Here is a 25,210-nt window from a genome sequence, read left to right on the forward strand (position 1 = left end):
GCTTTTGGGGGGGGGGGAGGGGTTTTCCCTGCCTGGAAGGGGGGGGGAGGGGCCACGGGCGGGAGGGGCGGGGGCGGGGCCGCGGGGGTGGGGGGAGGGGCGGGGGGTGGGGGAGGGGCTGTTTTCGGCAAAGGCGAGTGAAGGTGGCAGGTAGGGGCGGCCCGGAGGGGGGTTGTTTGGGGGGGGGGGAGGGGGGGAATCCCCCCCTCGCCCCTCCCCCACCCCTGGGAAAAATGGGGTGGGGTCGTGACCTTTGACCCCCACCCCTCCCCCCCCCAGGTTATGGAGCTCCAGGAGGCCGCCCCTCCCCCCGAGGCCAAGGTGAGACCCCTCCCCCACCCCCCAAAGGGTGAACGGGGGGGGGAGGGGCGGGGGGGAGGGACAGGGGGGAAGGGGCGGAGTCGGGCTCCGAAACGGGGGGAAAAACCGGGCGGGTTTGGGGGGAAAACAGGCGATTTGGGGGCCGAAAAGAAATTTGGGGGCCAAACGGGCGATTTTGGGGGGAAAATGGGCGATTTGGGGGCCGAATATACAATTGTGGGGCCAAATGGGGAATTTTGGGGGAAAATGGGTGATTTTGGGGACGAATATACAATTTTGGGCCAAATGGGCAATCTGGGGGGAAAATGGGTGATTTGGGGGCCCGATACGCAATTTTGGGGCCAAATGGGGAATTTGGGGGGGGAAATGGGCAATTTTAGGGCCAAATACACAATTTTGGGCCAAATGGGCAATTTGGGGGGAAAATGGGTGATTTTGGGGCCAAATGGGCAGTTTTGGGGGATAAATGGGAAATTTCAGGGGAAATTGGGAGTTTTTGGGGAGACGTGGGGGATTGGGGGGGGGAAACGGGCAATTTTGAGGCCAAATACACGATTTTGGGGATAAATGGGCAATTTGGGGGGAAAATGGGCGATTTTGGGGCCAAATGGGCCAGTTTGGTGGATAAATGGGAAATTTCGGGTGGAATTGGGGGATTTGGGGGAGACCTGGGGGATTTGGGGGGGAAAAAGGACAATTTTGAGGCCAAATACTCCATTTTAGGGATAAACGGGCAATTTTAGGGCCAAATACACAATTTTGGGGGGAAAATGGGCAATTTGGGGGCCAAATGGGCCAGTTTGGGGGATAAATGGGAAATTTGGGGGGGAATCGGGTGAATTTGGGGAGACCTGGGGGATTTTGGGGGGAAAACAGGCAATTTTGAGTCCAAATACTCAATTTTGGGGATAAACGGGCAATTTGGGGGCTGAATACACAATTTTGTGGCCAAATGGGCAATTTGGGGGGAAAATGGGCAATTTTGAGGCCAAATGCGCAATTTGTGGGGAAAATGGGCAACTTCGGGGCCAAATGGGTGATTTTGGGGATAAACGGGGGATTTGGGGGATAAATGGGCAATTTTGAGGCCAAATACGCAATTTTAAGGGAAAATGGGCAATTTTGAGGCCAAAATCTGCAATTTTAGGGGAAAACAGGTGATTTGGGGGCCAAATGGGTGATTTTGGGGATAAATGGGCAATTTTAGGGGGAAATGGACAATTTGGGGGGGGAAATGGGTGATTTTGGGGCCAAATAAGCAATTTTAGGGATAAATGGGGGATTTGGGGAATAAATGGGGGATTTGGGGGATAAAAGGGCAATTTGGGGGCAAAAGGGGCAATTTTAGGCATAAACAGGTGATTTTAGGGGGAAATGGGCAACTTTGGGGCCAAATACACAGTTTTGTGGCTTAATGGGCAATTTGGGGGGAAAACAGGTGATTTGGGGGTCAAATAAGCAATTTTAAGGATAAATGGGCACAGTTAGAGAAAAATGGGGGAGAAAGGGACCATTTTGGGGCCAAATAAGTGATTTTAGGGCTAACGGGGCAATTTGGAGAAAAAATGGGCAATTTGGGGGGGAATGGGCGATTTGGGGGATAAATGGGTGGATTTTGGGGTCAGGATGGGCGATTTTGGGCAAAAATGACCCGTTTTTTCTGCAGGGGCCAGTTTTGGGGGGGCAGGGGTGGATTTTTGGGGTGCAGGGTGGGAATTTTGGGGTGCAGGGAGGGATTTGGGGGGTTTGTGGCCAGTTTTGGGGGGCAGGAAGGGATTTTGGGGGTTCGGGGGGGAATTTGGGGGTCGAGGGTGGGATTTTGGGGTGCAGGGGGGTGGTTTTGGGGGTTCATCGCCAGATTTTGGGGGTGCAGGGTGGATTTTTGGGGCGCAGGGTGGGATTTTGGGGGTCCAGAGTGGGATTTTGGGGTGCAGGGGGGATTTTGGGGGTGCAGGGGGAGATTTGGGGGGGAATAGGGGTGGATTTGGGGGGCATGGGCAGATTTTGGGGGTGCAAGGTGGGATTTCGGGGGTGCAAGGAGGGATTTGGGGGGGTCGTGGCCAGTTTTGGGGGTGCAGGGTGGGAGTTGGGGGGGCCACAGGGGTGGATTTTTGGGGTGCAGGGCAGGATTTTGGGGGTTCCGGGGGGGAATTTGGGGTGCAGGGAGGGATTTTGGGGGTCCAGGGTGGGATTTTGGGGTGCAGGGAGGGATTTTGGGGGTCCAGGGTGGGATTTTGGGGTGCAGGGGGGTGTTTTGGGGGGGCAAGGAGGGATTTGGGGGGTTCGGGACCCACTTTTGGGGCGCGGGGGGGGATTTTGGGGGCGCAGGGGGAGGATTTGGGGGGTCCAAGGTGGGATTTTTGGGGCGCGGGGCAGGATTTTAGGGGTTCCGGGGGGAAATTTGGGGGTGCAGGGTGGGATTTTTGGGGTGCAGGGTGGGATTTTGGGGTGCAGGGTGGGATTTTTGGGGTGCAGGGTGGGATTTTGGGGTGCAGGGGGTGTTTGGGGGGGGCAGGGTGGGATTTTGGGGGTTCAGGACCCACTTTTGGGGCGCAGGGGGGGATTTTTGGGCTTCCGGGAGGGTTTTTGGGGGTTTCGGGGGAGTGTTTTGGGGGGTCGGGGCGGGATTTGGGGGCGTGGCAGAGGAAGGGTGGGGCTCAGGCCCCTCCCCTCCCCACCCGTCCAATCCCGTGTCCTCCCGCCCGGCAGGGGGCAGTCTTAGAAACGCCCTACGGGGCCGTCCACGTCACCTTGGTGGGCGCGCCCCGCCCCGCCCGCCCCGCCCTCCTCACTTTCCCTGATGTCGGCCACACCCGTGAGTCCGCCCCTCCCCCCACCCCCCCTTTCCCAGCCCCTCCCCCCCCAATCTCTCCCCAAACCCCCCCCCTGCCCCCCACATCCTCCCCCCTCCCCCTTTCCCGGCCCCTCCCCCACCCCCCAAAAAATCTCCCGGAGGGCGGGTCCCGTATCGCTGCCCCTCCCCCCACCCCTGGCCCCTCCCCCCCCCAGACGAGTCGTGTTTCGCCCCCCTCTTTGCCCACCACGAGATGCACGAGATCGTCAAGAACTTCCTCGTCGTCCACGTGGACCCGCCCGGCATGGAGGAAGGAGCCCCGCCCTACCCCGCAGGGTTGGTGACCCCGCCCCACCCCCCCTTGCCCCGCCCTCTGACCTCCCAAAGCGCTTCCGCCTGGCCCCACTGACCTGACCCCGCCCCCCCCACCCACTGCTGCTTCTGTTGACCTCCCAGTTGACCCCGTTGACCCCCCAGTTGACCCCACGGACCTCCCACTTGACCCCACCGACCTCCCAGTTGACCCCGTTGACCCACTGAAACCCACTAACCCCCAGTTGACCCCACTGACCCCCCAGTTGACCCCATTCCCCCTCCTTTGACCCCATTGACCCCCAGTTCACCCCGTTGACCCCATTGACAACCCCGTTGACCCCCTGAACCCCGTTGACCCCCAGCTGACCCCCCTGACCCCCCAGTTAACCCTGTTGTCTCTCTGTTGACCTCACCGACCCCCCGTTGACCCCAAGATCCCTCTGTTGACCCCAGTTGACCCCTATTGACCTTCATTGACCCCCGTTGACCTTCATTGACCCCGATGACCTTTCTTGGTCCCCCTTGACCTTCGTTGACCCCATTGACCTTCCGTGACCCCCACTAACCCCCCTGAGAACCTGCCCCTCGGCTCCCCTTGACCTTTGACACTTGCGGTTGACCCCGTTGACCCCATTGACCCATTCTGCCCCACCTCGACCCCGTTGACCCCCGCACTGACCCCTCCTTGACCCCATCATGCCACGCTCTCACCCCATTGGCCCTTGACCCCCCCAACCCCCTCCCGAGCCCGAGCTTGACCCCGTTGACCCCCGATTGACCCCTTGACCTCTGACCGACCCCCTTGACCCCTCATTGACCCCCTGCGCCCCATCTCGCCCCCCTCCGCCAACACCCCGCCCCCATGCCACGCCTTCCCCCCATTGCCCACCCCCTTGACCCTTGACCCCCGTTGACCCCTTGACCCCGTTGACCCCCCTTGACCCCCCGACCCCTAAGTGACCCCAATGCCCCGCCGCGCTCCATCTCGCCCCCCTCCCTTCCACCCCTCGTGCCGTGCCTCCCCCCTTTGACCCCCTTGGCCCCTCCCCATGACCTCTCGTGACCCCTTGACCCCACCCCCTTGACCCCGCCCCCCTGCCCCGCCCCCCACAGGTACCAGTACCCCTCCCTGGAGCAACTGGCCGAGATGATCCCCTGCATCCTCCAGTACCTCAAGTAAGTTGGGGGGCGCCCCACGGCGGGGGAGGGGCGGCCTCCCTCGCCCCGCCCCTGTAGGGGCTCGGAGGGGGAGGGGCGAGGGGTCATGACCGACGTGACCCGCCCCTTCCCCCCCCTCCCCCCGCCCTCAGCATCGCCAGCATCATCGGGATGGGGGTGGGAGCCGGCGCCTTCGTTTTGGCTAAGTTTGGGGTGAGTGGGGCGGGGCAGGGCGGGGTGGGGCAAGGGGAGGGCTCTTGGAGGGGTTACGGGGTATTTTGGGGGCCAGGGCGGGGCTTGAAGGGGGTTTTGGGGAGGTCGCCGGGGGTCGGGAGGGGCTGGGGGCAGGTCGCTATGGGGCAGGCAGGTGGGTGGGGCTGGGTTTGACTCCGCCCCTTTGCCCCTCCCCTCCCCCAGCTGCTGCACCCCGAGGCGGTGGAGGGGCTGGTGCTCATCAACATCGACCCCCACGCCAAGGGGTGGATGGATTGGGCGGCGCACAAGGTGGGCGGGGCCGGGGGGGGGTCCCAAAAAAGGGGGGGGGGAGGGCGGGGCACCGGGAAAGGGGGCGGGTCTTTGGGGTGACATTTGGGGTTGGGCCCCGTGGGGGCCTATGGGTGTCCTGTGGGTCACTTATGGGTCCCTATGGGTCACTTATGGGTCACTTGTGGGTCCCTATGGGTCACTTGTGGGTCACTTGTGGGTCACTTGTGGGTCCCTATGGGTCACTTATGGGTCACTCTGTCCCTATGGGTCCCTATGGGTCTCCCGTGGGTCACTTGTGGGTCCCTATGGGTCCCTATAGGTCACCTATGGGTCACTTATGGGTCGCCCTGTTCCTATGGGTCCTCATGGGTCACCTATGGGTCTCCTATGGGTCACTTGTGGGTCCTCTATGGGTCACTTATGGGTCGCCCTGTTCCTATGGGTCCTTGTGGGTCTTCTGTGGGTCACTTATGGGTCACCTATGGGTCATTCTGTCCCTATGGGTCCCTATGGGTCACTTGTGGGTCTCCTATGGGTCCCCATTGTGCTACGGGTCTCCTATGGGTCACTTATGGGTCTCTATGGGTCTCCTATGGGTTGCCTTGTCCTTATGGGTCACTTTGGGTCACTTATGGGTCACTCTGTCCCTGTGGGTCACTTATGGGTCACTTATGGGTCACTTATGGGTCGCTCTGTCCCTGTGGGTCACTTATGGTCACTTATGGGTCACTCTGTCCCTATGGGTCCCTATGGGTCTCCCGTGGGTCACTTATGGGTCACTTGTGGGTCCCTATGGGTCACCTATGGGTCTCCTATGGGTCACTTGTGGGTCGCTCTGTCCCCCTATGGGTCCCTATGGATCACCTGTGGGTCCCTATGGGTCACTTATGGGTCGCTCTGTCCCTATGGGTCTCCCATGGGTCACTTATGGGTCACTTGTGGGTCACCTCGTCCCTATGGGTCTCCCATGGGTCACTTGTGGGTCGCCCTGTTCCTATGGGTCCCTGTGGGTCCCCGTGGGTCGCCGTGGGTCCCACGGGTGCTCTCCCCACCCGCAGCTGTCGGGGCTGACGTCCTCCACCACCGAGATGATTTTGGCCCATCTCTTCACCCAGGTGGGGCGGGGGGGCACTTATGGGTCCCAGGGGGCACTTATGGGGCTGGGGGGCACTTATGGGTCCCAGGGGGCACTTGGGGGGCTGGGGGGGGTCAGTTATGGGTCCCAAGAAGGCACTTGGGGGTCCCTGGGGGCAATTGTGGGGCTGGGGGGGGGTCAGTTATGGGTCCCGAGGGGCACTTGTGGGTCCCAGGAACTGAGTTGTGGGTCTGGGGGCGTCAGTTGGGCGTCTGGGGGGGCACTTGGGGGCCCCTGGGGGCACTTGTGGGGCCGGGGGGGGGGTCAGTTATGGGGCTGGGGGGGCACTTGTGGGTCTCGGGGGGGTCAGTTGGGGGTCTGAGAGAGATACTTGTGGGTCCCAAGGAGCACTTGTGGGTCCCAGGGGGTCACTTATGGGTCTGGGGGGGGCACTTGAGAGTCCCAGGAGGGCAGTTATGGGTCCCAGGGGGCACTTATGGGGCTGAGAGTCACTTATGGGGCTGGGGGTCACTTATGGGTCGGGGGGTCACTTATGGGGCTGGGGGTCACTTGTGGGTCCCAGAGGGCACTTATGGGGCTGGGGGGTCACTTGTGGGTCCCAGGGGGCACTTATGGGGCTGGGGGGGCACTTATGGGTTGGGGGGTTCACTTATGGGGCTGGGGGGGCACTTGTGGGTCCGGGGGTTACTTGGGGGGTCGCAGCGCTCTCTGTCCCGCCCCCCAGGAGGAGCTGGCGGCCGCCCCTCCCCCGGTGCGGGAGGGGCGGGAGCGGCTGGGGGCGACGCCCAACGCCCCCCTGCTGTGGGCCATGTACAACAGGTGGGACCGGGGGATACTGGGAGGGACTGGGGGGGACTGGGAGGGGCTGGGAGGGGCCTGGGAGGGGCTGGGGGGGAACTGGGAGGGGCCTGGGAGGGGCCTGGGAGGGGCTGGGAGGGGCTGGGGGGGAACTGGTGTATACTGGGAGATACTGGGGGGAACTGGGAATGAACTGGGAGGGAACCCAAGTGACCTATACTGGTCCATACTGGCCCATACTGGTCCATACTGGTCTGTACTGGCCCATACTGGTCCATACTGGCCTGTACTGGTCCGTACTGGTCCGTACTGGTGCCAGCCCTCCCCCTCCCGCCCCCCAGCCGCGGGGACCTGGGCCTGGAGCGCAGCGGGGCCGGCAGCCTGCGGTGAGTGGCCTCTGACCCCGCGGTGACCTTTGACCCCTGACCCTGCCCTGCCCCCACCCTGACCTCTGACCTCTGCCCCCCCCCCCCCCAGCTGCCCGGTCCTGCTGGTGGTGGGTGACAACTCCCCCCACGAGGACGCTGTGGTGAGCCACGACCTTTGACTCCTGACCCCACCCGGTGACCCCAGGATGGGTCACATGACCCCACCCCACCCCCCCAGGTGAGGTCACCTGACCTCACCGGTGAGGTCACGTGACACACACACACACGCCCCCAGGTGGAGTGCAACGCCAAGCTTGACCCCACACAGACTTCCTTCCTCAAGGTGACCTTTGACCCCTGACCCTCGACCCCCCTGACCCTCGACCCCCTGACCCCCACCCTGACCTTTGGCCCCCTGACCCCGCCCACTCTCTTGCAGATGGCTGACGGAGGGGGCCAACCCCAGCTTGCCCAGGTGAGGTCAGAGGTTACGGGGGGGCAAAGGTCATGGGGTGGGGTCAAGGGGCGGGGCTCTAAGTCAAAGGTCAGGGGTCAGAAGTCAAAGGGGACTGGCAGGGTGGGAGGGGTCACGGAGGGGCAAGGCGGGGTCGGGGGGGTCATGGGAGGCGGTTAGGGTCAGAGGTCACCGGGTCAGGGGTCACAGGGGGTTAGAGGTCATGGGGTCAGAGGTCATGGGGGGTCAGGGGTCACAGGGGGTCAGAGATCATGGGGTCAGAGGCCATGGGGGTCAGGGGTCACAGGGGTCAGAGGTCACGGGGGTCGGCGGTCACGGGGGGTCAGAGGTCACCGGTACCTGAGGGCAGGGAGGGCAGGGAGGGCAGGGAGGGCCCCTCCCTCTCCCCCTGGCAAAGGGGGTGGGTGTGGCCAAAGAGGGTCTGGGCGTGGCCTGAGGGGGTGGGGGTGGCTGGGCAGGCGTGGCCTTGACCCCAGGCCCCGCCCCCTCCCCGCAGCCGGCCAAGCTGACGGAGGCCTTCAAGTACTTCGTGCAGGGGATGGGCTACAGTGAGTAATGCCCCCCGGGCGGGGCTCGTTAATATTCATGAGCGGGCTCGTTCATAGTCACGAGGGGGCTCGTTAATATTCACGGAGGGCAGCAGTAACGCCCCGCCCCCTCCTCCCCCCCTGCCCCCCCCCCCCCAGTCCCCCATGTCCTGGACCGGCAGCGCCGTGCGGGGTCAGGTAGGGGGTGATGTCATCAGTGATGTCACGCGTGAGGCCACACCCATCCTTCCCCGCCCACGTGTGACGGCACCGCCCCCTTCCCCCACCCCCCCCCCGTGTGAGGTCACGTGTGATGTCACAGGCTCTTCCTCCCTAACGGGGTGGTGCACGGGGGGAGGGGCGTGACCTGGGGTGTGGTCTGAAGGGGGCGTGGCCTTCCAACCAGGGGGCGTGGTCTGCCCCACCCGCTTTGCACTAACCCCACTGGGGGCGTGGCATTGGTGCGGGGGGTGTGGCTTAAGGGGGTGGGAGGGTCTAGGAGCTGGGGGCGTGGCTTAACATCCCTGGGCGTGGCCCGGCACACACCCCACTGCCGCCCCGCCCCTGTGTCTTGGCAGGGGCGTGGCCTAAAGGGAGGGGGCGTGGTTTAGAGTCTGGGGGCGTGGCTTAGAGACTGGGGGCGTTGCCTGGAACACCCCTAACCCCACTGGCTGGGGGGCACGGGTGGGCTTGCCTGGGGGCGTGGCCTAAGGCAAGGGGCGTGGTATAATGACAAGGGGCGTGGCTTAGAGAGCTGGGGGCGTGGCTTGAGGCAGCTCTTCCCTCTCCCTAGGCAGCACAGGGTGGGCGGGTGTGACTCAGAAGGGGCGTGGCCAAAGGGTGGGGCAAGAGGGTGTGTCCAGGGGCGTGGGGGCATGTCTGGGGGGGGGCGTGTGGGCGTGCCCCTGACGCCGGCCCCTCCCCTCCCGGCAGTGGCGGCGTCGGCCATGACGCGTCTCTCCCGTTCCCGCACGTCCTCCCTGGGCGGGGCCGGCGGGGCGGGGGAGGGGGGGCGGGGCCGCAGCCTGTCCCGCGGCAGCGCGGGCGGGGCCCCCCCCGCCCCCTAATTGGAGGGGAGCCGGGGAAGACACGCCCTTCCCCCCCCCCAAAAAAAAAAAACCCGCCCTGCCCCGCCCCTCGCTGAAGAACCGCCTCCCCCGGACAACACCCCGAGGAGCCCCCAGTCCCTCCCAGTCCCCCCCCAGCACCCCCCAACCCCTCCCAGTCCCCCTCCAATCCCCCCCCAGTCCCTCCCAGTCACCCCCAGTATCTCCCAGTGCCCCCCCCAAACACTCCCTGGGATCCCCCCGGTATCTCCCAGTACCCCCCAGTGCCTCCCAGTACCACCCCAAACACCCTCCAGAACCCCCCCCCAAGCCCCCCAAGCCCCCCAGTTCCTCCCAGTATCTCCCAGTTCCCCCCTAAACACTCCCTGAGCTCCCCCCCAGTTCCTCCCAGTCCCTCCCAGTCACCCCCAGTATCTCCCAGTGCCCCCCCAAACCCCTCTGGGACCCCCCCAGTACCTCCCAGTGCCTCCCAGTACCCCCCAATCCCCCCCCAATCCCCCCCCAGTCCCTCCCAGTACGCCCCAAATACTCTCCCAACCCCCCCAGTATCTCCCAGTACCCCCCAAACACTCCCTGGGATCCCCCCCAGTTCCTCCCAGTATCTCCCAGTTCCCCCCAGTTCCTCCCAGTATCTCCCAGTCCCGTCCCCCCCCCGCTACAACCCGTGACCTGCACCTCCGCCGGAGTGACCTCTGACCCCTGACACCGCCGTGACAGCCTTGCCAGCACCGGAAGTGACCTTTAATCCCCCCCCCCCCCCCCCCCGTTAATAAAGGCCGCCGCCCTGCGCCTCCCCCCTCCCCAGTTACCGGCAGGACCCCGCCCCTCACTGCGCATGCGCAGAACACCCCGCGCCGCTCCCCCCTCCCCTCTCTGTGCCGGTCTGCGCATGCGCGACCGCTCCGCGCCGCTCCCCCCTCCCCTCTCTGTGCCGGTCTGCGCATGCGCGACCGCTCCGCGCCGCTCCCCCCTCCCCTCTCTGTGCCGGTCTGCGCATGCGCGACCGCTCCGCGCCGCTCCCCCCTCCCCTCGGGGAGCCGGTCTGCGCATGCGCGACCGCGCCGCGCGCTCGCGCGCGCGCTCTCTCTCTCTCCCCCCCCGCCCCTACGGGAGCTGTTCTGCGCATGCGCGACCGCTCCGCGCCGCTCCCCCCTCCCCTCGGGGAGCCGGCCTGCGCATGCGCGACCGCGCCGCGCTCTCTCTCCCCCCCGCCCCTACGGGAGCTGTTGTGCGCATGCGCGACCGCTCCGCGCCGCTCCCCCTCCCCTCTCTATGCCGGTCTGCGCTCTCCCCCCCCCCGCCCCTACCGGACCTGTTGTGCGCATGCGCGGGCGCTCCGCGCCGCTGCCCCGCCCCTATCGGAGCCAGTCTGCGCATGCGCGGGCGCTCCGCGCCGCTCCCCCCCGCCCCTCTCTGTGCCGGTCTGCGCATGCGCGACCGCGCCGCTCCCCCCCGCCCCTCACGGAGCTGTTATGCGCATGCGCAGCCGCTCCGCGCCGCTCCCCCTCCCCTCTCTACGTCCGTCTGCGCATGCGCGGGCGCTCCGCGCCGCTCCCCCCGCCCCTACCGGACCTGTTGTGCGCATGCGCGACCGCTCCGCGCCGCCCCCCCCCCCTCAGGGAGCCGGTTTGCGCATGCGCAGTGGGCGGGGGGGCACCGAGGAGGGGGCAGGAGGTGAATTTGGGGGGGGGCAGGAAGCAAATTTGGGGGGCAGGAGGCCATATAGGGGGGCAGGACACCAAATTGAGGGGCAAGAGGAGAAGTTGGGGGGCAGGAGGCCATGTTGGGGGCCAGGAGACCAAATTGGGGGGCAGGAGGTGAATTTGGGGGGCAGGAGGTGAATTTAGAGGGCAGAAGGCCATATAGGGGGACAGGAGGTGAATTTGGGGGGCAGGAGACCAAATTGGAGGGCAGAAAGCAAAGTTGGGGGGCAGGAGGCCATGTTGGGGAGCAGGAGGCCAAATTGGGGGGCAGAAAGTGAAGTTGGGGGGCAGGAGGCCACGTTGGGGGGCAGGAGGTGAAGTTGGGGGGCAGGAGGCCATGTTGGGGGCCAGGAGACCAAATTGGGGGGCAGGAGACTAAATTGGGGGGCAGGAGGTGAAGTTGGGGGGCAGGAGGTGAATTTAGAGGGCAGAAGGCCATATAGGGGGACAGGAGGTGAATTTGGGGGGCAGGAGACTAAATTGGGGGGCACGAGGCCATGTTGGGGGCCAGGAGACCAAATTGGGGGGCAGGAGACTAAATTGGGGGGCAGGAGGTGAAGTTGGGAGGGAGGAGGCCATGTTGGGGGGCAGGAGACCAAATTGGGTGGGGAGGAGGTGAAGTTGGGGGGTAGAAGGTGAAGTTGGGGGGCAGGAGACCAAATTGGAGGGCAGAAAGCAAAGTTGGGGGGCAGGAGGCCATGTTGGGGGCAGGAGATCAAATTGGGGGCCAGGAAGCGAAGTTGGGGGGTAGGAGGTGAATTTGGAGGGCAGGAGGCCATGTCGGGGGGATGGAGGCCACGTTGGGGGGCAGGAGACAAAATTGGGGGGCAGGAGGAGAAGTTGGGGGGCAGGAAGCAAAGTTGGGGGGCAGGAGGTGAGGTTGGGGGGCAGGAGGCCATGTTGGGGGGTGGAGGCCACGTTGGGGTGCCATGCAAGAGGCCTCGCCACATTTCCGTCACGGCCTTGACCAACCTCGGCGAGGGAGGACCTGAGATGTCCAATCAGGACGAGGGAGGACCTGAGATATCCAGTCATGACGAAGGAGGACCCGAGGTGTCCAATCAGGACGAGGGAGGACCCGAGGTGTCCAATCAGGACGAGGGAGGACCCAAGGTGTCCAATCAAGACTAGGTAAGACCAGAGCTGACCCATAACGAGCTCCAACCTTCCCCTCCCCCACCCCAACTTGTGGGGCGGCAGCAAACTTGGGTTGGCCAACTTGGTTGACCAATCAAGACCAGAGCTGCCCGCCGCCGCCCGTTCCCGCCCTCTCGCGGCCGTTTCCGCCCCTCAAAACTCATGAGTTTGGGTCTACGGAGATGTTCCTCTCCCCAGAAGACGTTACCGTGACCCAAAGCGACGCCGTCGGCCATCTTGGCTCGGAGTTTTGAGGTTTGGAAGCGAGGTGGGCGGGGGAAGGGATCGAGGAGATGTTTACTGGCACGGGGTGGACCTACAAAGTCAACGGCGGGTCGAGCGGCTTGGAAGGAGAAGGGTTGTCCTCGTCCTTCTCCCCACCGCCGTGGAGAGGTGGTTGGGTCCGGGTGGCCTTCAAGGTCAGCTGATGCTGCTGTTGACGTTGGCCATTGGGTAGGTGCTTGGGTCATCCTTGTTGTGGAGCCCCTTCCAGTGAACGCCACCTGGTCAAGAAGCGACGGGTTTCTCCTTCAACCCTTTGGGCAGCTGAAAAGGCTCATGGGAAGTCCCCCAAACCCGCCCCCTCTTTGGCGCTGGAGGGGCGGGTGGTCCCTTGCCCGCAGTTGAAGAACCCGGGAAGGCTTCTCGGACGACTTTGGGCCGTCTCCGCCCCTCGTGGGTGACGTTTTGGGGGGAAGGCGCTTGGGATTAGTCAATATTTTGGGGACTTGGGCGTGGAGGAGAAGAGCGTGGTCCCCAACCTGACGGCTTCTTCTCCCGGGTGTCACCGCGTCCTTTCCCCTCCTTTTATATCACTTTATATCTTTTTCTACTCTGACCCATCGTCCATCTTCCACCCCCACCGCTCACCTCTCCGCTTCCGACAGAAGCAAACGACCAATAGGAGCCCCAGGAGCAACGTGGCGGCGCCGGCGGCGCAACCGGCCACCAATGGGATGAGCTGAGACCGGGCTGGTTGAAAGAAGAGAGACCGCCAAAAAAAACAGGTAAGCGACGTCCACCACCCCACCAAGTTCTCCCCCTTTCCCTCTTGGTGACCCCCAAGTTGGGGGTCCACCTGGTGTCCACCCCATAGGTCAGGAGACACCAAATTGCCCCACCTCACCTCCAAAAAAACCCATTTTCTCCCAGTTTTGGGCCCCGATGTGCCATCAGAAGGTCTTTTTAGCCAATGACATCCCTCAACCCCCTCCCCAGGACTTTGCAAGCAACATGAAGATCCCCCAGGTCTTCAGGACATGGGTTGGGTGGGCAGGAGGACCTCACCTTGCATGAGGACCATCATAGTTTGGCCAAACGAGGATGGGATCCACCCATCCACCTCCAAAAAACCCTATTTTCCCCCAATTTTGGGCCCCGATGTGCCATCAGAAGGTCTTTCCAGCCAATGAGGTCCCTCACAACCCCCCCCAAGCTTGACACAGACCATGCGAGCAACGTGAACGTCCCCGAGGTCTTCAGGACATGGGTTGGGTGGGCAGGAGGACCTCACCTTGCGTGAGGACCATCATAGTTTGGCTGAAAGGGGATGGGATCCACCCATCCACCTCCAAAAAACCCCATTTTCCCCCAATTTTGGGGCGCCTGTGTGCCATCAGAAGGTTTTTCCAGCCAATGACGTCCCTCACCCCCCTCCCCAAGACTTTGCGAGCAACGTGAAGGTCCCCGAGGTCTTCAGGACATGGGTTGGGTGGGCAGGAGGACCTCACCTTGCATGAGGACCATCATAGTTTGGCCAAACGAGGATGGGATCCACCCATCCACCTCCAAAAAACCCCATTTTCCCCCAATTTTGGGGCGCCTGTGTGCCATCAGAAGGTCTTTCCAGCCAATGAGGTCCCTCACAACCCCCCCCAAGCTTGACACAGACCATGCGAGCAACGTGAACGTCCCCGAGGTCTTCAGGACATGGGTTGGGTGGGCAGGAGGACCTTACCTTGCGTGAGGACCATCATAGTTTGGCTGAAAGGGGATGGGATCCACCCATCCACCTCCAAAAAACCCCATTTTCCCCCAATTTTGGGGCACCTGTGTGCCATCAGAAGGTTTTTCCAGCCAATGACGTCCCTCACCCCCCTCCCCAAGACTTTGCGAGCAACGTGAAGGTCCCCGAGGTCTTCAGGACATGGGTTGGGTGGGCAGGAGGACCTCACCTTGCGTGAGGACCATCATGGTTTGGCTGAACGGCGACGAGATCCACGTATCGCTGACCCTCTCCTCGTACCGACAGGTGAACTGGCCGGTGGCGACGGTGTCTGTGGCCTCGGGGATGTTGTAGAGCGAGCGGTCCTTCGTGGCCATCTCCGAAAATTGCTCGGCGCCGTCTTTGTAGAAGAAAAATTTCCGTTGGGCGGTGGGGCCGTTGGCCACGCAGGTGAGGAGCAAGGGGTTGCCGTCAACGACTTCTCCGGATGGGGGGTCCAGGAGCAAAGCAGGCTGGGAGGGACAATCTGGTGAGACAGGGAAGATGGGTTGGGAGAGAAGCGAAGTCATCTTCACACAAAGGTGAAGGTCATCACCGCGGAAAGATGGAACTCATCCTCACGAGGAGATGAAGTTCATCGTCGCGAGGCGAAACGCATCGTCACCAAAAGATGGAGCTCGTCGTCGCGAGACGATGAAAAGCATCGTCGCGAGGGGATGAAATTCATCTTCACAAGATGGAACTCATTGTCATGAGAAAATGAAACTCATGAGAAGATGAAACTCCTCGTCACGAGAAAATGAAATTCATCATCATGAGAAGATGAAACTCATGCCATGAGAAGATGCAACTCATCGTCGTGAGAAGATGAACTTCATCGTCACGAGATGAAACTCATCGTCATGAGAAGATGAAACTCATGAGAAGATGCAGCTCATCATCATCATGAGATGAAACTCATCGTCACGAGAAGATGAAACTCATCGTCACAAGAAGATGAATCTTATCGTCGTGAGAAAATGAAACTCCTTGTCACGAGAAAATGAAACTCCTCGTCACGAGGAGATGAAATTCATCGTCATGAGATGAAACTCATCGTCGTGAACCTCCTGAACTCATCTGCCACCTCATTTTGGCGAGCCTGCGGGTCCACCAAGACCTCGGCGCTCGGGAACAGCTTTTGAGGGTGGGGGTTGGCCATTTCAGAAGACCCAGAGGCTGCGTTTAAGCGATTTCGGTTGTCCTCCGTGGGAGAGGGATGAAAACCGGCTGGTTTCAACCATTTTTCCCCTACTGTTTTCCCCAATTTTGGAATCTTTGGCCTGAATTTGAGGGTAAATTTCTGAAGACCCCCACCCCTCGCTGGGAGACCCCAGGGCAGACCTACCCTTCACGGTAACGTCCACGGCTTCGCTTTGGGGTGACGGCACCCACGTCCCGCCCACCTCCTCCTCCACCTCGCAGCTGAATTTCCCGCTGAAGCTCCTGGGGCTTTGCGGGAAGAGGAGCTCGGAGGAATTCCCAGCATCCCTGGTTATTGAGCCCGCTTGGCCTGGTGGGATCTTCACCCCGTTCCTGTAGAAGCCAAACCTCAGCCTGAAGTCGTCTCTGGAGGTGACGCAGGTGAGACGTAAGGGGCGGTCTTCGCTCACCACCCCTGAGGGAGGGTCTACTCCCAAGCGGGGAGCCGAAGCGGGCTCTGGGGAGAAAAATTGGGGGAAAAACACCTGAATAATGGCAATTCTGGGCGAGGGAAGACCAACCGTTGGGTGCACGGGTGGGGGTTTAGGCGGGGCGGGAGGAAGAGGCGGCCAAAGCTTGGCTTCCAGTCAACGCAAGCCAAACCGAGGCGTCACGGTAACCTAGACGGGTGTTGTGGTCGCTTCCCCGAGCCGGCGGCCCCTTCCCCGTGCGCCCGGAAAGGCTGGATTCGTCCCCAAAACTGTGCCGCTACCTTTCACGAGGACTTCCACGGCTTGGCTGCGGTAGGACGGGATCCAGCGGCCTTCGGTTTTCTCGTCGTAACCGCAGGTGAAGTTGCCGGTGTCGTTCTGGCTGCTCTTCTCCACCTGGAAGCGAGCTTCGATGTAGCTCGAGTTTGAATTGCCCCAGTTGGTGACCTCGACCTTCTTCTTGTAGAAATGAAACCTCCGCTCCGCATCCCCTGCCGGGGCCGTGCAGAGGAAGACGAGAGGTTGGCCTTCGATCGTGACGCCGGTTGAAGAATTCAAGGCCAACGTGGGTTGAGGCGGATGGTCTGAAGGTGAAAGAAGAAACCCCCAAATCGGCGTTTTTAAGGGCTCAGCTCTTCCGCCAACCCAGTTCCGTCTCCGCGGACCTCAACGGGGAGTTGAGGCGGTGAATTTGGCTTCGCGACGTTCAAATTTCGGGAGAAAAAGTGCCCGTTCGGGGCTCGGAGGAAAGTACGTGCCGATGGACGGCGGTGGGATGGAGAAGTCGAGGGGGGAGGAGGCAAAGGGGGCAACGTCTCACCTACCTTTAACGCTGAGGAAGATGAAGCTGCTCTCCTGGGAGCGGACGGGTCGGCGGAACCGGTTGATGACGGTGTACGTGCAAGCGTGCAACCCCCCGTCCTTCGGCCCCGTGATGTTGAAGCGGTAGGTGTAGCTCCTCCTCGACGTCCTGACGTCCACGGCCCAGCCGCTTGTCCCCAAAAACTGAAAACCTTGCATCCGGTCCTTCGACCAGGGAGCCACGCATCGGATGGAGACGGTGTCTCCGATGAGATACTGCGTTTTTTCCGGCGTGGCGGTGATGTTGGGAGGAGGAGGAGGAAGGTCTGGGGAGGAGGGGAGAAAGTGAGTCTACGCGCCGCAGGTGGGAGCTGGGAGATGTCGCCGAGCCTTTGAGGTGAGGTGGGACCTGGTTGGACGCGACCGCCGCCGTCGCCTTGGTGCCGAGGTGGGGGAGATCTTTTTGAGGGCCCCGAATTATTTAGGTCAAATGAAGGTTTCCACCCCAAAATGCTCCTCGAGGAGGGGCGGGGTTGGGCGGCTTTCATGGGTTATTTGTCCTACCAGAGCTATCGACTGGGCCGAGAAGCCAAGCTTGGACCAGGTGGGGCAGAAACCACCCGATTCTTCTCAAAATTGGTATTTTGGTGGCTGGAGGAGCTCAGAGAGGAGCAGATGGAGGAGAAACAACCCAATTCACCTCAAAATTGATATTTTGGTGGATGGAGGAGCTCAGAGAGGAGCAGATGGAGAAGAATCCACCCAATTCACATCAAAATTGATATTTTGGTGGATGGAGGAGCTGATGGAACAGAAACCACCCGATTCACCTCAAAATTGGTATTTTGGTGGCTGGAGGAGCTCAGAGAGGAGCAGAAACCACCCGATCCACCTCAAAATTGGTATTTTGGTGGCTGGAGGAGCTCAGAGAGGAGCAGATGGAGAAGAATCCACCCAATTCACATCAAAATTGATATTTTGGTGGCTGGAGGAGCTCAGAGAGGAGCAGAAACCACCCGATTCTTCTCAAAATTGGTATTTTGGTGGCTGGAGGAGCTCAGAGAGGAGCAGAAACCACCCAGTTCACCTCAAAATTGATATTTTGGTGGAGGGAGGAGATTTCATCACCTGGATCGTCATCGATGTCCCACCAACCCATTGTGCCCACGGTCAAACCAACTGGGGGGTTTGTTCCGCCACGAGCCTCGTCGGCTCGGGTGGTTGGGTGACTCCCGAGGTGAGACCTCGGTGGGTTTAGCACTGAGGTGTGTGGGGTTTTGGGGTAAAAGATGGCGATTTGGGTGGTCAGAGGGGTCCAGATGGTCACGTGACCCAGCGGGGAGGTGGAAATGAGTTGTGTCCCCCCCAAATTTGTTACCTGCAGGTGATCCCAGTGGGAGAAGTATCTGGAGGGAGGCTGGAAGAGAGAAAGAGATGAGTGAGAGAGGAGGATGATGGGGGGGGAAGTGCCGAAAGGGTGGGGAAGAGCAGGAGGAAGGGGGAAGGGGGGAGGAAATACGGGTTTATTGACGTGGAGGAGGGAAGGAAGGGTGGGAGAGAGAAAGAGAAAGAAGGCGAGGAGGGGAAAGGAAGAAGGATGAAAAGGAGAAATTAAGAAGGAAAAAGAAAAAAGGGAAAGGAAAAGGACAAAGGAAAAGGAAAAATTAAAAAAAAAAACAAAACCAAGAAATTAAAAGAAAAAAATTTTAAAAAGGAAAAGAAATGAAAAAGGAAAAGAAAAATTAAAAAAAGAAGAAAAATGAATAAGGAAAAATGAAAAAGGAAAAATGAAAACAGGCAAATGAAAAAAGGAAAAGAAAAAGGGAAAGGGAAGGAAAAAGAAAGAAAAAAGGAAAAGAAACAAAATGGTAAAGGAAAAAAGACAGAAGAAAGAGAAGAAAAAGAATAAGAAAAAGAAAAAACAAGGAAAGGTAAAAAAGTGAAAGGAAAAAGAAAAAAAGGGAAGAAAGATAAAGGAAAAGAAAAACCTGAGAAAAAGAAAAATAATAAGAAAAAGAAAAAAACCCAAACAAAAAAAGGGAGACTGAGGTGATATTTAGACAAAGCCAAAAGTGATCGAATGCAAAACACGAATCGCAAAGGACCAAAGAAGTCACGGCCCCGATGACGACTGATGGAGGAGGAATGGTGGGATGGGAGGGAAAAGAGGGGGAAAATAGCAAAGAAATGGGGAAAAAAGCAAAGAAATTGGGGAAAAAAGTGAAGAAATGGGGGAAGAAAGTGAATGTTGGGGGAAAGAGATGAGGATACGGGGAAGAAAAGTGCAGAAAAAAGGGAAGAGTCGGAGAAATTGATGTAGAAAGACGGAGGAAGGAGGGAGGAGTTGGCCCAGTGGGCACGGAAACGGGTGGAAAAAGGAAGGGATAGGGAAAAAAGAGAGGGATGGACGCGTATGGAGAGGAGGAGGAGGAGGAGGAGGAGGAGGACTCACCGAGCAGAGGGACGAGGCGAAGGGGCCCCATTTCGGGTGGTGTCCTCCTCTTTCTGTGATGACAAGAACATCTCCTTCCCCTTCGGTCCAGCCTGGTGGCACGGCCGTCACATGAGCCCGGTTGCTACGGAACGGCGGAAACCAACAGAAAAAGGGGAAAAAAAAAACCCAAAACCAAATGAACCAAAAAATTGCAACATCTTCTCCACGGTCACGGTCGATCCGAGCATCTCCTTGGTGTCGCCGGTGTCCCCTTTGGGTGTCGCGCTGGGATTTCTCACCGCTTTCGGCTGCCCCATCAGCGACGGGGTGGGTTTGGCCTCAAAATTGGGTGCGGGAGATGCGTTTTTTGGGGGGGGAGGAAGAAAAAAACACCCAAAGTTGGGAGAAAGGCCGCTCCCAGTTTGCCTCCGTTGGCCGATTCTCAACTGGAGCTCTTGGCTTGTCCCCAGCCTGCAGGAAGACACCGGTGATGGTGCACCGTTTTGGTTGGATGCCTAGTTTTGAGCTTGGTTTTGAGGGGATAACCCCGAATTTGGTTGGTTTAACTAGCTGGAGCTTCTTTGAGGCTCCAGAAGAGGTTTTTTGGGGTGAGAAAAAGGGTGAAAACGGGCGGCTCAGGTCTTTACGGAGCGGCCGGGATGTGGTGGGCCTTCTAAATGGGGTTAAAAAGTGACTTTTAGTGATTGTCCTCAGGCACAGATGACCACGATAAATATCTGGGGAGCGATGGCTCAACCCATCCCGGAGAAGAGGCTCCAGCCAACCTCGTTTGAGCGAGCAGGGACTTGTCGCCCGGTCGCCCGCGCGGTCACTGTGGTGGGTCCATCTTATTTCAGAGGTTCTTTGGTTGTTAAAGCGACCAAAAAAAACACAACCCGGCCTGACGCAACCGCGAGGACCAGAAATAACCCTTCCTCCCCTCGGTAGCATCTGCTGACCTCTCAGTTTACCGATCCGGTCGGAGGAAATAAATACAAGTTTTACTTCCCAATTCTTGAGGAACCTCATCCATGAGGCAGAACTTCGCTTTCGCAAGTCAACCCCTTGCACAGTTCTTCCTGGCTTCCCTGTTTCCGATGAAATGGTGACTCATAGTTTTTAGCGAGGAGTTGTCCGGGTTTTTTTTTTTTTTGAAAACCATTGAAATCCAGGCGACGGGTTGAAATGGGAAGTTCTGGAGGACCGTCGGTGGTGAGACGAAGGGTAATGAATCATCCCTGGCTCCGTGTCGTGCCCCTCTCCTGAATTCCTGGTGGTGTGGGAGGTTGGGAAGTTCTTGGAAGGCGAGTTGAGGGCTCCAAGACGTGACGTCGTCATTGTCACTAAGGGGCTTCCAGGAGGCAATGAGGTCATCATTGGTGGGCTCCAAGACTCAACGTGGTCATCGTCACCGGTGGGCCTGAGGCACAACATGGTTGCCGTCACCGTTGGGCTTGAAGACTCAACATGGTCATCATCACCGGTGGGCTGCAAGACTCACTGTGGTCACCGTCACCGGTGGGCTCCAAGGCACAACGTGATCATCATCACCAGTGGGCTCAAAGACTCAACGTGGTCACCGTCACCGGTGGGCTCCAAGACTCAACATTGTCATTGTCACCAGTGGGCTCCAAGACTCAACGTTGTCATCGTCACCAGTGGGCTCCAAGACTCAATGTGGTCATCGTCACCAGTGGGCCTGAGGCACAACGTGGTTGCCGTCACCCTTGGGCTCAAAGACTCAACATGATCGTCATCACCAGTGGGCTCCAAGACTCACTGTGGTCATCATCACCGGTGGGCTCCAAGGCACAACATGATGATCATCACCAGTGGGCTCAAAGACTCAACGTGGTCATCGTCACTGGTGGGCTCCAAGGCACAACGTGGTCATTGTCACCAGTGGGCCTGAGGCACAACGTGGTTGCCATCACTGTTGGGCTCGAAGACTCAACGTGATCATCGTCACCAGTGGGCTCCAAGGCACAACGTGATCATCGTCACCAGTGGGCTCCAAGACTCAACGTTGTCATCGTCACCGGTGGGCTCCAAGACGCAACGCTCAGCCCCGCTCTCTCCTGCCCCATCCCCCGAGCCAACCCCTTCCCCCCAGCGTTTCCTTCTTCACCGGGACCCCCAGAAATGTCCCCCGGACCCCAACTCCAGGAGCCGCACAGGCAGGGAGCTGCTCCTCGGTGTCCCCCTCTTGTCTCACAGCGTCCCCGACCTTCTGGGAAGGTGGAACCTGCCGCCGGAGTTTTCCTTGGAGGGTCTGAGGGTGGAAGAAGAAGCCGAACGTGTCCGGATTGGGGAGGAGAAAGGAGGAAGGTGATGGACAGATGAGGAAGGTGAACTGCAACGGAGAAGTTTTATTTTTTTTATTACTTTGATGCTGTGCATCCAGATTTAGTCTTATTAAAAGTCTGGGGAGAGGCGGCGGGAGGGCTTTAAGCCAGAACTTGGATTTGCCGGCCCCGGTGTCTCCCCGAGGCTGACAGCGGGGAGCGGAGCGCCAAAAACGTGGCAGCGGGGACGGGGAGTGTTTTGGGGGGACAGCGGGCTTGGCTTCGGGCTTTGTGACTGCAAAAGCCCGTGATTCCTTGGGGAACGTTTCTACCGACGGGAAATGTTTCCATCCTGCCAGCCACGATTTCCACAAAAAAGGGGTTGGTTCTCTGCGAGGTCCCGCGATGGAGCCCGGTGGGAGCACCCATCTGCGGAAAAAAAAAAAAAGGACTGAACTGCAAGGTTCAAGCAAACGACTTATTTGAATTTCACTTACAGACTGAGCACGCCACTATTGCAGGTTTTTCCAGATTTTTTTTTTTTTTTTTGACCTTGCTTCCTTAGCAACTGAATAGTTGTGGACACGTATTTATCTAACGGTCGCAAGAGCATTCCAGACGCCTTTAGAAGACCTTGAACAGAATAAACAAGAAGACAAAAAAAAAAAAAAGAAAGATGCCAATTAGAAGAACACAGGCGCGCATTGCACGATAAAGGGAACTTGGCACAAAGAATCTCAATTCGGCACTTTATCTTAGCCAATTAGCCAAGGTTCACGTGTTTTAGTTGGTATAACCAATTATGTCCTATGTTTATGCGCGTGTGGAGTTGGTATGACTTTTTTTTATGCTTGTGCGCGTGTACAGTGACTTTGCAGAATATGTGATTATAAATACGTGCGTGTTTTAGCAATAAACGTCGTCTGCTTTTTCGTGTCCTATTTTCCAGGCGTCCCTTAATCTACGGTTTTCCTCCTAGGGAGGGTGAGTCGGGCCCGGTGTTAGTCAGCAGAATTTGCTGCTGGTGGACTCTCAGTTAGCGAATTTTAGGAATATCTCTGCGGTGCCGCTTTTGGGAGCTTCTCCTTGGAAACCGAGGCAAGAGACGCCTTTCCCACGGTGCAGAAGAAACTGCGTAGACTTGTGCGTACTGTCTAGGTCACGCGAGTAAAGCCAGATGCCAGCCAGAGATCGGGAGCGTGTTCACGTTTCTCCCCGATGAGTCAAATGTCCTATTTTTCATGGGTTTCTCATAGGAATAAGAATCGTGAGCGGGCACAGAAGGGTTTCTGTACTGCGCCTGGCTGGGATACAGGTAATTTTTTTGTCATCGCAGCCTGCACGGTGCTGGTTTTTTGTTTTTTTAAACCGGTTTAGCTACTGCTGAGCAGTGCTTACGCAGAACCAAGATCTTCTCTGTTGCTCACTCTGCTGCCACATCAGTTGGTTTCCTTTTTTATTCCCTGCACTCGTTAAACTGTCTTTATCTCGACTCCCTTAGGTCGCAGCCTAAGGAAAAACAGAGTTTCCTGGGTCTCGGAGTAATTCTAGAGCTAAAGTGGCGACAGACATCAACTCTACGTCAGATAATACCGTGCCAACGCTCATCGCTGACCCAAGAAGACGTGCTCCTCCCGTCCTACCCAAGGGTTTCAAATCCAACACGCTTTCTTCCTAAAGCGGGACGCTACCTTATTTACTCGTAACGCCGTTCCTGCGTTCCTCGTTTGGGAGCACCAGAGCTTTTTGGGTACTGTTGGTCACCACGGTTTGCGTGAGAAGGAAAATAAACCATAGAACAGACGGCGAGAAATTTAACCTGCCGTGGAGGTAGCGATGGTGAACAAGTACGATTTTGTGCTTTACAAAGCGTCATTTTTAAAATTCAACCCTGAGTTTTCCAAGTGTAAACCCTTATTTTTGTAATGTGAGCCTCAATCTTAGGGCAAAAAGCATAAATTTAAAAGACCAAAGCCTACTTTTGGGGGTGCAAACAGTGATTTTTAAGGTCCAGACCCACATATATGGAGTACAAAAACTAATTTATTAGCTCCAAGGTCAGTTTTTAAGGTTCAGAGACTCATTTTAAGGGCCCAGAGCATCATTTTTAAGCCCCAAAGTCTGATCTGGAAGGACCAAAGCCTCATTTGTAGAGTCTAAATCCAAATTTATACAGTCCAAAGCCTTATTTTTACTTTTCCAAACTTAGTTTTGCCTTCCAAAGCTTCATTTTAGTTTCCCAAACCTTCATTTTTAGGGTGCAAAGGCTCAGCGTTAGTTTGCATAGTCTCATTTTCAGGGTCCAAAGCCTCTTTTTTAGGATCCAGACAGGCATTTTTAGGGTCCAAGCTGCATCTGGAGTGTCCAAACCCTCATTTGGAGGGTCCAAACCCCACTTTTAGGACTCAAAGCCTCATGCTTCGGTCCCAAAGCCTCATTTTTAGGGTCCAAAGCTTTGATTCTAGGGTTGAAAGACTTCAATTGTAGGGTCCCAACCCTCATTTTAAGGTACAAACTCCTCACTTCGGGCTCAAAGCCTCATTTCCTTAATGTCCAAGGCATTGAGCGTCCAAAGACCCATTTGTAGGGTCCAAAGCCCCGTTCTAGGGCCAAAATCCTTGGTTTTAGGCTTTAAAAATGGCCCTTTGGGAATGTTGACTCATATGGACCTTGGCAATATGAAAGAGGGGGGTCTCAGCATTTTCCGGGCCCCCACCGCCTGCGGCGGTCTGAGCCTCTCCCAGCTCTTTCTGGAAGACGGAGATCGCCGCGGGAAGGGGTTACTGGGAGGAGATACTGGTCCGGCCAACTTGGGAGGATCCGTACCAGTTCCTCGTGCTCCTAGTTAGTGCACGACAAGAAGAGGGTGGAAGAAGACCAAGCCACCTTGCCAGAGGTGGCCATCAGGTTCATCGGTGGGCTACGGTCCCCAGGGTCCCACCACCGCGTTGGCAGCAAGGGCTCGGCACCCGAGGAACCGGAGCGAGGGCAGAAACCGCGGGATATCTGCGACGGCGAGGAGGGGCAGGGGACCGGAGCCTGGGCAGGGTGCCGTGGTTTGGGGGGGACTCCTGGGGGTCTCTGCAGGCAGTGGGGCGGGGGGGGGTCACGTCTACTCTGGTTCCTTCTCTTGCAGCTCTCCTGCCCTTGGCGAAAGATCCGGAACTTTTGGTCAGGATTCCGGCGGCGATCTTCGTCCTGATAAGAGAGATGCCAACCTCAGGATCACTGATGCTGCTGGCCCCTGGTGAGCCCTGAAGAAGTGAAATCCTCTGGAAAACAGCTGTATTTTAATAAATCTGGGGTTTTTTTAATAAAGCTGGAACAACAAGCCCAGTCCCGTGCTGTCCTTCCCATGGAGAACACCCAGAGCGTGTTGAGCAGACGGTGTCATTCCCGGTTTGTGCTGCTGCCCTGCAGGACAGCAGACCGGGACCCAGGGTGTCCTTGCGGAAAAATCCCGGCTGCTCCGCTAGAACCCGGAGAGGAGGAGGAGGAGAGAAGCTTTAGCCCAGCCTGCCCCTCCCGAGACATCTCAAAAAGTCTCAGGAGTGCCTCGAAAAGGCACCCGTGCTCTGCCAAGCTGGCAAATTGTCATTTGTCCTGGCATCAAAACCCTCTCTAGATCATTTTCTTCACGGTAGCTGGCATGGGGCTATGTTTGGAGCAAGAACAAGGGGTTATACCAGATGTCCCGAGTGGGGACAGCCCAAAACTGCCTCCAGCCACCTCGAGTGGGAATCTGGCAAAGCTGCGGCTGGTAGAACGTTGACAAATCCTGGAGGCAGGAGAAAAGGCCGGTCACAAGCGGTGTTCCCCAGGGCTCA

General features: G+C 58.6%; 2 protein-coding genes and 1 non-coding gene across 11 annotated transcripts; 1 reads left to right on the forward strand and 2 right to left on the reverse strand.

Moving 5' to 3' along the window:
- The first annotated feature begins 98 nt into the window (after positions 1-98).
- Positions 99-24,714, forward strand: NDRG2 (NDRG family member 2). 9 transcript variants are annotated; one of them, XM_075018607.1, is made up of 24 exons: positions 99-150; positions 280-321; positions 3,031-3,136; positions 3,331-3,451; positions 4,544-4,606; positions 4,741-4,801; positions 5,006-5,092; positions 6,133-6,189; positions 6,895-6,989; positions 7,310-7,354; positions 7,446-7,497; positions 7,632-7,679; positions 7,776-7,811; positions 8,308-8,359; positions 8,498-8,536; positions 9,272-12,239; positions 13,133-13,252; positions 14,497-14,640; positions 14,772-15,813; positions 16,057-16,221; positions 16,330-16,808; positions 16,900-17,061; positions 17,232-19,425; positions 19,813-22,320. In XM_075018607.1, exons 2-16 carry the CDS (start codon positions 283-285, stop codon positions 9,403-9,405), a joined length of 1,035 nt encoding a protein of 344 aa, XP_074874708.1. In that variant the 5' UTR covers positions 99-150; positions 280-282; the 3' UTR covers positions 9,406-12,239; positions 13,133-13,252; positions 14,497-14,640; positions 14,772-15,813; positions 16,057-16,221; positions 16,330-16,808; positions 16,900-17,061; positions 17,232-19,425; positions 19,813-22,320. The 9 variants fall into 9 exon arrangements, with proteins under 9 accessions (XP_074874708.1, XP_074874710.1, XP_074874707.1 ...); XM_075018609.1 differs by lacking the exon at positions 8,498-8,536; XM_075018608.1 differs by lacking the exons at positions 99-150; positions 280-321; positions 8,498-8,536 and adding an exon at positions 1,164-1,478.
- LOC142025891 (Fc receptor-like protein 5) lies at positions 12,415-19,233 on the reverse strand. The gene is made up of 8 exons (XM_075018589.1): positions 19,117-19,233; positions 18,043-18,081; positions 16,688-16,990; positions 16,145-16,447; positions 15,578-15,889; positions 14,420-14,716; positions 13,116-13,217; positions 12,415-12,748 (listed from the first exon to the last, which is right to left on the reverse strand). The coding sequence occupies exons 1-8, from the start codon at positions 19,145-19,147 to the stop codon at positions 12,666-12,668; spliced, it is 1,470 nt and encodes a 489-aa protein (XP_074874690.1). The 5' UTR covers positions 19,148-19,233; the 3' UTR covers positions 12,415-12,665.
- LOC142025941 (small nucleolar RNA SNORD45) lies at positions 22,914-22,999 on the reverse strand. Its single transcript, XR_012648737.1, has one exon. It is a non-coding gene; the product is annotated as a small nucleolar RNA SNORD45 (small nucleolar RNA).
- Positions 24,715-25,210: the final 496 nt, after the last annotated feature.

This window comes from Buteo buteo, chromosome 30 (genome assembly GCF_964188355.1).
Source record: "Buteo buteo chromosome 30, bButBut1.hap1.1, whole genome shotgun sequence".
Taxonomy (NCBI): domain Eukaryota; kingdom Metazoa; phylum Chordata; class Aves; order Accipitriformes; family Accipitridae; genus Buteo; species Buteo buteo.

Coding starts and splice junctions, on each gene's coding strand:
- NDRG2 (XM_075018606.1), top strand. CDS start 1,434: ATGGGCAATTTTGAGGCCAAAATCTGCAATTTTAGGGGAAAACAG. Junction 3,137..3,330: donor CCCTGATGTCGGCCACACCC/GTGAGTCCGCCC, acceptor TCCCCCCCCCAG/ACGAGTCGTGTTTCGCCCCC. Junction 8,537..9,271: donor GCAGCGCCGTGCGGGGTCAG/GTAGGGGGTGAT, acceptor CCCTCCCGGCAG/TGGCGGCGTCGGCCATGACG.
- LOC142025891 (XM_075018589.1), bottom strand. CDS start 19,147: ATGGGGCCCCTTCGCCTCGTCCCTCTGCTCG. Junction 18,082..19,116: donor TCGCCTCGTCCCTCTGCTCG/GTGAGTCCTCCT, acceptor TCTCTCTTCCAG/CCTCCCTCCAGATACTTCTC. Junction 13,218..14,419: donor CATGATGGTCCTCACGCAAG/GTGAGGTCCTCC, acceptor TCTTTCAACCAG/CCCGGTCTCAGCTCATCCCA.